We start from the raw sequence: 13,252 nt of genomic DNA on the forward strand, positions 1-13,252 counted from the left end.
CTATAAAGGAGCCCCTATCAGACTGTCAGCGGATTTCTCTACAGAAACCCTACAAGCTAGGAGAGAATGGAGTGATATATTCAAAGCTTTAAAGGATAAAAACCTTCAGCCAAGAATACTCTATCCAGCAAGAATTTCCTTCAGATATGAGGGAGAAATTAAATCTTTTCCAGACAAACAAAAGTTAAGGGAATTTGTAACTAAAAGCCCTCCATTACAAGAAATCCTCAAGAAGGCTCTCATACTTGAAAAAAGAAAAAAGGGAGAAAGGGGACACAATCCACAGACTAGGGAGACCGATGGATAGAACCAGAACAGGATAGCAAATATTCAACTATAGCATTAGGGTAAAAATAAGGAAACTACCAAAACAAGGACGATCTTAGCACTCTAACTACAAATTAATAAGAAGAGTTGGAATAAAAAATGAAAATAATTATTTAGGAGGGGAAGAGCAAAGGGTCTAAATCAGTATTGGTCGAGTAAGTAAGAGACTACCAGAGAATAGACTATATTATACACGAGATTCTAAATACAAACTTCAAGGTAGACACTAAAATAAAGTACAGAACAGAGTCACAAATCATAGATAAGGAAAAATCTAAGAAACCCAGCATAAGAAATTGCAGTATTAAATGGGTAGTCTAAAGCACTCAGGTAAAGAAACACAGGAAAACAAGATAATGAGCGACAGATTGACAGCATTAAGTCCACATGCATCAATAATCACTCTCAATGTGAACGGATTGAACTCTCCAATAAAAAGACACAGAGTGGCAAAATGGATTAAAGAACAAGATCCAACAATTTGTTGCCTCCAGGAAACATACCTCAGCCCCAAGGACAAACACAGACTCAGGGTGAAGGGGTGGAGGACAATACTTCAAGCAAATAGCAAGGAAAAAAAGGCAGGGGTTGCAATTCTCATATCAGACCAAGTGGATTTCAAAATAAGACAGGTAAAGAGAGACACAGAGGGACAATATATAATGATCAAAGGGACACTTCATCAAGAAGAAATAACGCTTATAAATATCTATGCACCCAACACAGGAGCACCAAGATTCATAAAGCAACTATTAACAGACCTAAAGGAAGATGTTAAAAACAACACAATAATAGTAGGGGACCTCAACACCCCACTCACATCAATGGACAGATCATCCAGACAGAAAATCAACAAGGAAATAGTGGAGCTGAATGAAAAACTAAAACAATTGGACTTAATAGACATATATAGATCACTCCACCCTGAAGGAGCTGAATACACATTCTTCTCAAGTGCACATGGAACATTCTCTAGGATAGACCATATGTTGGGAAACAAGGCAAGTCTCTACAAATTTAAAAAAATTGAAATAATAACAAGCATCTTCTGAGATCATAGTGCTATAAGGCTAGAAATTAATTACAAGAAAAAAGCTGAGAAAGGCACAAAGATGTGGAGACTAAACAACCCACTACTGAACAAGCAATGGATCATTGAAGAAATTAAAGAAGAAATAAAAAAATACCTGGAAACAAATGAAAATGATAGCATGCCATACCAACTCATATGGGATACAGCAAAAGCTGTATTAAGAGGAAAATTCATCGCAATACAGGCACATCTTAACAAACAAGAAAAATCCCAAATAAGCAACCTTAAAGCACACCTAACTGAACTAGAGAAAAAAGAACAAATGAAGCCCAAAGTCAGCAGAAGGAGAGAAATAATAAAAATCAGAGCAGAAATAAATACTATTGAAACGAAAAAGGCAGTAGAAAGGATCAATGAGACAAAGACCTGGTTTTTTGAGAAGATAAATAAAATTGACAAACCACTAGCCAGACTTACAAAGAAAAAAAGGGAGAAAGCTCAAATAAACAAAATCAGAAATGAGCGAGGAGAAATAACAACAGACTCTGCAGAAATACAACAGATTATAAGAGAATACTACAAAAAACTATATGCCAACAGAATGGATAACCAAGAGGAAATGGATAAATTCTTGGACTCCTACAATCTCCCAAAGCTCACTCAAGAAGAGGCAGACACTTTGAACAGACCAATCACAAGGAAAGAGATTGAAACAGCAATCAAAAACATCCCAAAGAATAAAACCCCAGGACCAGATGGCTTTCCTGGGGAATTCTACCAAACTTTCAAAGAGGATTTAATACCTATCCTTTTCAAGCTATTCCAAAAAATTAGGGAAGATGGAACACTTCCTAACACATTCTGTGAGGCCAACATCACGCTGATACCAAAACCTGACAAGGACACCACGAAAAAAGAGAACTACAGGCCAATATCACTGATGAACATAGATGCAAAAATTCTCAACAAAATTTTGGCAACCAGAATTCAGCAATTCATCAAAAGAATCATACATCAGGATCAGGTGGGATTCATACCAGGGACACAGGGATGGTTCAACATCCGCAAATCAATCAATGTGATACACCTGACAAATAAAAATGGCAAGCAATAGGATATATTGGAGTATATGAGGAAGCCATTTGGTATAAACCTAATTCGGCCTGACTTTTTTTTTCAAAAGGGCCTGACTGTGGCTATTGAGCACGCATTGCATATCTACTTAGACATTTCCTATGGCCAGAACAAAGGCCCTTGAGATAAAGGTGCAACTTTCCCCCACATTAGCATTTCCTTAGGGATAAGCATTTTTCCTTAGGCTAGGAACTGATTGCTGCACTCACCTCCCAGCTCACCTGTGACCACCCAGCTGGAGACAACAGACTGCCACCCTGCTGTGTTCACCGAGACAGCAGACCTACCTGCTATTTCCATCAATCGCTGTGCCGACAGAGCAGTCTCGTGACTATTGTAAAAGGGACATTTCAATCCTATGTGAAACATCCTCTTTGAGAGTATATAACCACCCTTATACCCCGACTTCTTTGGAGTGCTCTGTTCCTTTGTGGAAAGACTCTCCCGGGTTATAATCCTCAGATTTAAGCTCAGAATAAACTCACCCAAATTTTCATTTATAGATTGGATATGGATTATTTTCGTCGACACACCACATCAACAAACTGAGGAATAAAAACCACATGATCATCTCAATAGATGCAGAGAAGGCATTTGAGAAGATCCAACAGCCATTTATGATAAAAACTCTGAACAAAACGGGCATAGAAGGAAACTACCTCAACATAATAAAGGCCATATATGACAAACCCATAGCCAACATCATACTCAATGGGCAAAAACTGAACCCCATCCCCCTGAAAACAGGAACGAGACAAGGATGCCCTCTATCACCACTCTTATTTAACATAGTACTGGAGGTCCTGGCCAGAGCAATCAGGCAAGAAAAAGGAATAAAAGGAATCCAAATAGGGAGGGAAGAAGTGAAACTCTCGTTGTTTGCAGACAACATGATCTTATATATAGAAAACCCCAAAGAATCCATTGGAAAACTGTTAGAAGTAATCAACAACTACAGCAAAGTTGCAGGGTATAAAATCAATTTGCATAAATCAGTAGCATTTCTATACTCCAGTAATGAACCAACAGAAAAAGAACTCAAGAATACAATACCATTCACAATCGCAACAAAAAGAATAAAATACCTTGGGGTAAATTTAACTAAGGAAGTGAAGGACCTATATAATGAAAATTACAAGGTGTTTCTGAGAGAATTGGATGACGACATAAGGAAATGGAAAGACATTCCATGTACATGGATTGGAAGAATAAACATAGTTAAAATGTCCATTCTACCTAATGCAATCTACAGATTCAACGCCATCCCAATCAGAATCACAATGACATTCTTTACAGAATTAGAACAAAGAATCCTGAAATTCATATGGGGCAACAAAAGACCCCGAATTGCTAAAGCAATCCTGAGAAAAAAGAACAAAACGGGAGGCATCACAATCCCTGACTTCAAAACATACTACAAAGCTACAGTAATCAAAACAGCATGGTACTGGTACAAAAACAGGCGCACAGATCAATGGAACAGAATTGAAAGCCCAGAAATAAAACCACACATCTATGGACAGCTTATCTTTGACAAAGGAGCTGAGGGCATACAATGGAGAAAAGAAAGTCTTTTCAACAAATGGTGCTGGGAAAACTGGAAAGCCACATGTAAAAGAATGAAAATTGACCATTCTTTTTCACCATTCACCAAAATAAACTCAAAATGGATTAAAGACCTAAAGGTGAGACCTGAAACCATAAGGCTTCTGGAAGAAAACGTAGGCAGTACACTCTTTGACATCAGTATTAAAAGGATCTTTTCGGACACCATGCCTTCTCAGAGAAGGGAAACAATAGAAAGAATAAACAAATGGGACTTCATCAGATTAAAGAGCTTCTTCAAGGCAAATGAAAACAGGATTGAAACAAAAAAACAACCCACTAACTGGGAAAAAATATTTGCAAGTCATATATCTGACAAAGGCTTAATATCCTTAATATATAAAGAACTCTCACAACTCAACCACAAAACATCAAACAACCCAATCAAAAAATGGGCTGGAGACATGAACAGACATTTCTCCAAAGAAGATATACTGATGGCCAATAGGCACATGAAAAGATGCTCATCATCGCTGATCATCAGGGAAATGCAAATCAAAACTACACTAAGATATCACCTTACACCCGTTAGAATGACAAAAATATCTAAAACTAATAGCAACAAATGTTGGAGAGGTTGTGGAGAAAAAGGAACCCTCATACACTGCTGGTGGGAATGCAAACTGGTGCAGCCACTATGGAAAACAGTATGGAGATTCCTCAAAAAACTAAAAATAGAACTACCATACGATCCAGCCATCCCACTACTGGGTATTTATCCAAAGAGCCTGAAGTCAGCAATCCCAAAAGTCCTGTGCACCCCAATGTTTATTGCAGCACTGTTTACAATAGCCAAGACGTGGAAGCAACCTAAGTGCCCAGCAACAGACGAATGGATAAAGAAGATGTGGTACATATATACAATGGAATACTACTCAGCTGCAAAACAGAACAAAATCATTCCATTTGCAATAACATGGATGGACCTTGAGAGAATTATGTTAAGTGAAATAAGCCAGCGAGAGAAAGATAATCTGTGTATGACTCCACTCATATGAGGAATTTAAAACTATGGACCAAGAACAGTTTAGTGGATACCAGGGGAAAGGTGGGGTGGGGGGTGGGCACAAAGGGTGAAGTGGTGCACCTACAACACGACTGACAAACATTAATGTACAATTGAAATTTCACAAGATTGTAACCTATCAATAACTCAATAAAAAAAAAAAAGTTCAGAGAAAGAGAGAAGAAAATTCAGTGTCAGTGAACTGAAAGCACAGCTGAGGAAAGTTCTGGAAGCTGACAGGTGAACTGTGCATCTGCCGTGCTGACACCAGGCGACGATGAGCAGCCACTTCAGAAAATGAGTCGAGCATTTTCACTGGACGCCCATGACCACACAGCCGCTAGGAGAGCTGGCAGGACATTACCTGTGGACTCGATGTCCCCGATCTGGGCTCGATGGCCAGCCCCAGAGTAATGCCGCCTGCCAGGGCCTTCTTCAGGCTCTCCTTGACCTCCGTCAGCTCCAGCTCCAAGTTCACGCGCTCCGTCTCCTTCTGCTTACACTCCTCCTCCAGCCTCTTCAACTTATCCTCCAGAATCACCTGGGTCTTCCTACCTGAAAGCCCAGAGAGAGGCCATTGCTCCAACCGCAGGCAAGGATTTCAAAACAAGGGAGGACACTGGTGCCCCTAAACGGAGCGTGTGGAACTTGCAGCTTGAGCTCCCTGACTTGGGTCCTTTCTACAGAACTCAAATTCAGCTGTTCTTTAAAGGAACAGAGTCCCTTTCTAATCACTTTCCTTGGCTGCAGCTGGAAGAATACGGACCAGGAAGCGCACGATGCAGATTCTCACAAAGCTGAGGAGTTCTGCGTCTGGGCTTCCGTGCACTCATTTAAAAATGGGGGCTCAATCCACTTGGCTTCCAAAGGTGCCACTCACTTGGAAAGTCTGGGTATTGTTCCGTTCTAATTCTTCTGCCCATTATTCTTGACTCATCTTACTGTTGGATGGTCAAACTATACCACAGCTTGCGTCTCTACAGAACATGGAATATGTTTTTTAAGGCACATTTGCTTATTTATTTTATTTGCAATGTGTTACAGTGACATACGAGGGCAGGTAATGTACCCATTGGACAGATAAGAAAACTGATTCCAAGAGCTTAACTGACTTGAGTGCGTGGCCCTGGTCTAGTGCTCGGGAGCACGTGAAGGCCTCTTTTTTGAGGCCAAAAGCTCGTCTAATCTTTCCACATCTTCGCTATGCGGCAAACTGGAAACAACAGAAGGAAGGAATTCTACTTCTGTCATCTTGACGTAAAAACTCCTATCCAATTCTCTAATAAGCCCTGGATTCCTCCCAGGCGGCCTGTGCCACAGGTCACATCTTGCCTCCTCCTTATCTCAAATCCACCCCGCCTACACCTAGCCTCCCATTCTGTAAACTCCAAAAGCACTTCCTTTCACAAAAGTCCTTTAGGCACAAAGCCAGGACAGGCTCCAAGTGCTGATGGGCTGTTTCATGTGCTTGCAGGCCCCTCCGCCCCCCACGGTGAGCTGCCCGCAAGCAGGAGTCTCCCTCTGGAGCTTCCTGGTTGCTTCCCCGCTTGGCACTCCTCCCCGCTCCCCGCCCCCCACCAAGGTCAGCAAAAGCCAACTCTGAAGGGTCAGCCTCACCCCCGGATAAGAACTGGCCCTGAGCTGAGGCAATTTACACTGAAGCAGTTCCAGCCCCAGAGCCGGGAACCACTGGCCTGGCTCCTGATGGCAGGAAGAAACGAGCCTGGTCCGGAGACACCCTCCCGGCTCCCGGCTCGGTTCTCTCGACCCCTTTACTCCTCCTTCCTCTTTGGGGGTCGTTTCCACTAACTTGGTGTCTCCCCTTTATCCCTCCCAAGGAGTCAGACACTGTCTTGCTCTCACTAGCCCCTTCTCAGGGCATGGACGGCTCCTTCCACCATGCAGAGACCTCTCGCCCGGGTCTGTGGATGTCACCCATCCCTGTGGACTGTGCTCCTGCCGGGAAACCCAGCCGCCTCACTGTGCACAGTGAGCAGAGACTCCTGAGCCCTGAGGCTGGAGGGCTGTGCTGCAGACAACCTAAGCTGTCAGCACCCGGGGCGGGGACAGCTCCCTGGCACCCCTTTGCCTCAGTGAGCCGGGCCAGGGCCAGTCCTGGCCTCCTGCTGTTCCGTCACTCCACCACCGTGGCACCTGCCTGGGCTTCCAGGCTCCAAGCAGCTCTGCATGGAAGGACGCAGCCTTACACTAAGATGACAGCTGGGTGAGCCACAGACCCTGTGGGCAGAGTGGGAGGAAATCTAGACTCTAAGGCGAGCAGGCGCCCGGGCCAGTAGCAACCAGCCTGCATACCCGCGTTCACTTCGATGGCAGCCCGCAGGTCTCTCCTTTCCTTCCGGAGCTGCGCCAGCCTGTTCCGCAGGCCCTCCTTCCTTTTCAGCAGCTCCTCCTCTTTGGTCTGCAACCGCTTGGCATCTGCTTCGACTCGGTTCTTGCCATATTTGTACTGGTCAGCATCTTTAAAAAAAAGCAACAATAGGAAATCAGGTTTCAAAAAGCTGATAATAGGGTAATTCATAAAGCCTGTCTAATCAGCCAGCTCAGTGAAATCAACTCAAAGCTAGTTATTTTGCTAACTCAACAAGAAAAAGAACAGACCCGTTTGAACCAAATAGAAAAGTGACTGGTTCAAATTAACCAATGTTCTTCTAATCTAATTTAAAAAACAGAAAACAGAACATCAGGACATTCCTTTAATTCACTTCCCTTTGAGGGCTGCAGCTTACAACCCTCCGCAGGGCTGAGAGCGAACGTTCTATAATCTGAAAGTAGACAGCCTGTCGGCATCAACCCAATCTCTCGAATGTGCGTGGTGCCCTGGACTCTTCAGAACACCGCACGGCGCCGTCACATCTGACCCTTACAAGGGTGTTGTCCGACCGTTCTGCTGACCTGATGGCAGCCATTCCCTCCACGGAGACCAGCAGCCGGCACGGACTGAGCACACAGTAAACGTCGGCTGAGAGAAGGAAGGGACAAATGGGTGCCCGAGAGGCAGCCCCCGAGGAGCGTTTGGAGCCCAGCTGGCTAGGTTTGAGTCCCAGCTTCCCACTGTGGCTGCAGGACCTTGAACAAGGGACTTGCCCTCTCTGTGCCTCAGTTTCCTCAACCGTGAAATGCGGACGCTAAAGCGGGGACTGTGTAGGGCTGTCAGGAGGATTAAATTCAAACTTACAAAGCACTCAGAACAAGCACAAAATGAGCACTACATAGATGCTCATTCAACAAGATGAATGGATGGACGAATGAAGAGGAAATTAGTCTCAGGGAAAATTTAGAGACGTGGCCAACGTCACACGACTAGTTAATATCACAGTAAAATCCTGACCCTGTGCTCTTTCCCTCTGATTACACTGGCCTTTTGATAATAATAACTTAGAAAAAAGCCTTTCTGGAAAAACACACGGAAGAGATGAAGAAACGCGGTGGCCAACAAGACGGCTCAAGGACCCCGACTTCAAAGCTCCCAGTGTCTCCCGATTGCCTCTAACAGCCAGTCCCTCCCACCCAGTCAGGGCCCAAGGCTGCCCAGATGGCCCGGCCCACAATGCTCCACGACTGTCCATTTGCACGTCCGGCTCCCTCGCTAGACTAGAAATGCCTTCCGGGTAGAAGACGTGGAGGGTGGCGTGACGCTGACGACAAAGGCCCTGGACAGCGAGCTGGCCCTGACTCTGGGCAGGCAAGTCATCTCCCTGAGCCTCAGCTTCATCCTCTATGCAGCACAAGTGACGCGCCTCCCTGTGGGTTTTTAAAGAAATCTGACATATGACCCTAAAACCCTAACAAAACCACGTGACGCGTGGGACACGGGGGACACTCACTGGCGGCTCTAATCACTGTGAGTGAGAACAGAGTCCCCAAGCCCTGTCCATCAGTGACAACGTGAGCCAACTCTAGCGCCTGTGCAAAGGCCGGATTCATGAGTTCTTGCAATGCCCCCATTGTGATTGCAATGAAGGACTGCACTTATCAAGGCGGGTACAAAGTCACCACTTCCCGCTCAATTTCCTCTCACCAAAAACCAGAAGAAAACACACAGAGAATGACATTCAAAGGATGGTATCGTGGGGCTAACCAAATCAACAATCTGAAACAGAAGCCCGGCTAGTGGCGGCCAGGGTAACAACACGTTCTGCCAACAGGCAAAGTCCAGACTCTATCCACTCGCTTCCAATCTGCCAAGTTTCCTCAGCAAACCCGCATGCCATAACCTACAGATTTCCCCATCTTTTGGTCCCCATGCAATAAACGCCATCCAGTCTATGATGCAATTGGCTACATTCAGCAAAAACACAGAATGTAAGTTTTTCTCTTTTGTCACCATTAGATGTCACCAAAGTTAACAAAAATCCCCTACAGAAAGTCTCATAAAATAAAGGAATAAGCCCTCCAGGAAATTAAACAAGCGGGGGTCCTGAGAGAGAAGGCTCTGGGAGCAGAGGTTTCGTGTGGTTCAGGCCCCGCTCAACGAAGCTCTCAGGCACAGGTTAGCCCTCCCTCCCCTCCCCAAGTGAACCAAACTAAAAATGGACGCGAATAGAAACATACACAACTGCCTTAGGGAAATAAGATTTGCAGAAAGCTAAGGTCGAAACTGAATGAATTAGGATGACGGCAACCTGAAAGAGCCAGCTCCCTGTCTGCTTGAACTGTGCGCCTGAGGAGGGCGGGGGTGTGGAGGAGCTCGTGTGGGGAACACTGGTCTCTGTGTGGCCGAGGCAGCCCGGTACCGCTGGGCAGGTCCGAGCCTCGTGCACGCACAGGGCCAAGGACGAAGCCGGCGTCTCCACCCGCCGTGCGTCCTCTCTAACTCTGAGATTGAATCACAGTGCAAACAGGGAGGTCCGCAATTTAGGGACCGAGAACACCTGGTGTAGAAGTCACTAAGTGACCAGCTGGCCTTGTCTTCATGAACATGGAGACTGGTCCACCAGTTACTCTGAGCCAGATTCGTCACTTCCCGAGTGACCATATCAAACTCACCACTGGAGCCTAACGCACATTTTCCTCCCTGGAAAGCTGCCCTGACTTCGGAGCCTGACTTCCAGGCTGACTTCAGAGCCCCTGACCTTGGTGAAAGCCCGTGCTGGAGCTTGGACACCTGCCTCCCTGCCTCCGTGTGTCTCTCCGAGGCCGGAGCAGCTCCTCCGTCTGACCGCTGCACCGCAGCAAGGGGCAGCGCGCCCTGATGCTGACGCTGCCTGGCGCGCTGGGTGAGCAGGGCTCCGCACCACAGGGCCGAGGCAGACACAGACACAGAGAACAGCAGCCCCGACCCGGCCCTCTGCACACAGGGGCGGCTGAGTCTGTCCCCTGCCAGATCTGGAGTCTGAAAACCTGGCTCTCACTCTGGTTCTGCTATGTGCCAGCTGTGCGACCTTGGGGAAGACACTGAATGTCTCAGAGTTTATTTCCACGTTTGTACGATGGGCTGGATGATAATGCCTGCTCTTATAAAACTGGCTATGGGAATTAAACAGGAGAACATAACAACAGCTTCCTGTCGAATACAGAGCACTGCAGGAACGAGGACTCCTTAGAAATCCTTACATTTCTCTAGTGCTTTGAGGTACGATTGTCACCTCAACTATTTCTAGCAAGAAACCACAGTGGCCACTGGTCTACACCTCTAACGTCTAGAAACTGAGTTTAGAGAGTTTATGTAGCTTGACCAAAGTCACTAAGTCACCAACTGATCAGGGACGCAAACCGAGGTGTCCTGACCCACAGTCCAGGGCTGCCTGAACCTGCAGTCGCCTCACACTTCAATATGCTCAACCGGTTAACAGTTAACAAACCGGCACTTAACTAGGCTCAACCAATTCCACAGGGAACAAACCAGCTTTGATTTCCCTTTTATATCACAGACATAAAAGCTGGGTTATGAAAATCGCTGCCACTCTTTTTTTTTTTTTAAAGATTGGCACCTGAGCTAACAACTGTTGCCACTCTTTTTTTTTTTTTTTTTCCCTGCTTTATCTCCCCAAATCCCCCCAGTACATAGTTGTATATCCTAGTTGCAGGTCCTTCTAGTTGTGGCATGCGGGACACTGCCTCAGCGTGGCCTGATGAGCGGTGCCATGTCTGTGCCCAGGATCCGAACCGGCGAAACCCTGGGCCACCGAAGTGGAGCGCGTGAACTTAACTACTTGCCCACGGGGCCGGCCCCGTCGCCACTCTTCAGTCCAGCCAATGAGGCAGGATGACAGTGCAGAGTTCCATCTCTCTGACACACCCTCACCGCCGGCATCCTCTACCCGGGCAGGTGAGGAGAGAAGATGGCTCAGACAGCACCAACTCTGCAAATGCACCTAAACTCAGGACGCAGGAAACCAAAGGATCCACTTACTCGACGGCGTGCGCTTCACGCTGGCTGCCGAATCGGCTTTCTTCTGCTGGTTGCTCAGAGTCTTCCCTTTTCCTGTAACCCCGCTGGACGCTAGTGGGGGCTTTTTACCCCTCAACTGTTGAAACAAACATACAACAAAATTAAAAACAAACAATAAAGACAACTTGGGCGTCTTTTGCAGTAAATTTTTTCAGTCTCTGATTCCTTAAATAAAACCTAGCATAGACAGAAAAAAACGAGGGTAGGAGACTGCTGTGACTTTCCCGGGCTGGCTAAGAAGGCTTAGCACTGAGCTTCAGAGGAAATGAGGAACTCTGGGCTGTCTCAGTTGGAACGCAATAAAAGTTATGTATTTCTACTGGGAGATCACAAATGCTACTCAAGAAACGAGCACAGGCAGTTGAGCATCCAAGAGCATTCAGGTGAGATTGCCAAAATTTGTGTTTCTAAAGATAGACAGCTTTTATTTGGGTGGAACACCCGTCAGGAGTTCGATTTCTGCTACGAGGGCGCTTCCACTGACTGACGTCCTCACAGGATAAACTACCACCTTCTGGCTCATTGATGGGGTCTGGGGGAGGAAGCCGGAGAAGCATGGGAGAGAGCAGTAGGCCCTGAATCTTAACTGACCGCAGGCTTTAGCAAGTGCAGTCTCTCCTGCCGTCTTTGACTGCTGCAAGCCAGCGCATGCTTAATCCGCTGAAGTCACGCACATGCATTTCAGTCGCCTAACAAATCCAGCTTTCTTACGCTGGACCGCCATCACGGACGGCAAAGGTTAACTCCATGCGTCTGAGCTCAGGCCTTCCCACTCCACGGCCCTGCTGCCAGGGGCTGGGGTTTTGGGAGAAGACACATTGGCTTCAAATTCTGGCTCCATCAATTAGGAGATGCTGAGCAAGTCACTAAAACTTTCTGAGCCTCCGGGGGCTCATTTAAAAATATGAAGATATCAGTTCCTCCTCACAGGGTTCCTAAAAAGGTTGAAGGACACACCATATGCATGCAAGCACATGGCACACTGCAGCTGTTCAACGAGCAAAAGATCTCTCCATCAAATAGAAGGTCCCCTTCAAAACGACCAAACGAGGACAGGAAAATTAAATGTACCATAATTCAACCTGCAAATGTGTTTCCTACTTAAAGCAAAATAACAATGAACAAAAACAAAGCACACGGAAACCGTGCATCCTATGATTTCAAACGAAGCTGGGAACAATCCAGTGAGCAGGATAGCATGTCCCGTTTTAAGGTTCCTTCCCCAAAGAACTCTAACACCAACAAAAAGGCAGATAAACAGAGAGAGACACGTTTGCTCAGTAACCCACTAGACATCTGACAGAAAGAGTCCTACAAAACTAGAGGCCAGCGGCTTCCACGGCCGACTGCAATGGTCTGCGCCCTCGGACTCGCTGACTCACCATCAGGGATGGAATCTGAGCAATTGTCGATAACCATCAAAAACAAACAAAAACTCGCACGTGATCTGACGGACTCAGAGGCCGGGAGGAGCCGCTGTGAGCCACCACTCTCTGAACATCTAGGACCTCACCTGGCACTCATCACTTTTTTTAAGATTATACACAAAACAGAGGGAAAAGAAAAGAACTTAAAACATGCCCATCTGCTTTGTGTTTGTAGAGTACTCTTATACGTGGTGATTAGATCTTTATGCAAAGCACAGAAAATTCTTAGGCTGAAAACGCATGAAAACATAAAATCAGTATTTACCCTGAAATATTACCATTTGCCATAAATACGAGGTGTGAGATGG

General features: G+C 46.0%; 1 protein-coding gene across 7 annotated transcripts in view; it reads right to left on the reverse strand.

Moving 5' to 3' along the window:
* AFAP1 (actin filament associated protein 1) overlaps positions 1–13,252 on the reverse strand; it is a 162,469-nt gene that overhangs the window by 12,312 nt on the left and 136,905 nt on the right. For all 7 annotated transcript variants that reach the window (XM_070506283.1, XM_044767883.2, XM_070506285.1 and 4 more), the window contains 3 exons: positions 11,479–11,593; positions 7,419–7,583; positions 5,470–5,660 (listed from right to left, as the gene is read on the reverse strand). In XM_070506283.1, coding sequence (XP_070362384.1) covers positions 5,470–5,660; positions 7,419–7,583; positions 11,479–11,593 — 471 coding nt within the window. The remainder of the gene's footprint in view (positions 1–5,469; positions 5,661–7,418; positions 7,584–11,478; positions 11,594–13,252) is intronic.

This window comes from Equus asinus, chromosome 3 (assembly GCF_041296235.1).
Source record: "Equus asinus isolate D_3611 breed Donkey chromosome 3, EquAss-T2T_v2, whole genome shotgun sequence".
In the NCBI taxonomy this organism is placed as follows: Eukaryota; Metazoa; Chordata; class Mammalia; order Perissodactyla; family Equidae; genus Equus; species Equus asinus.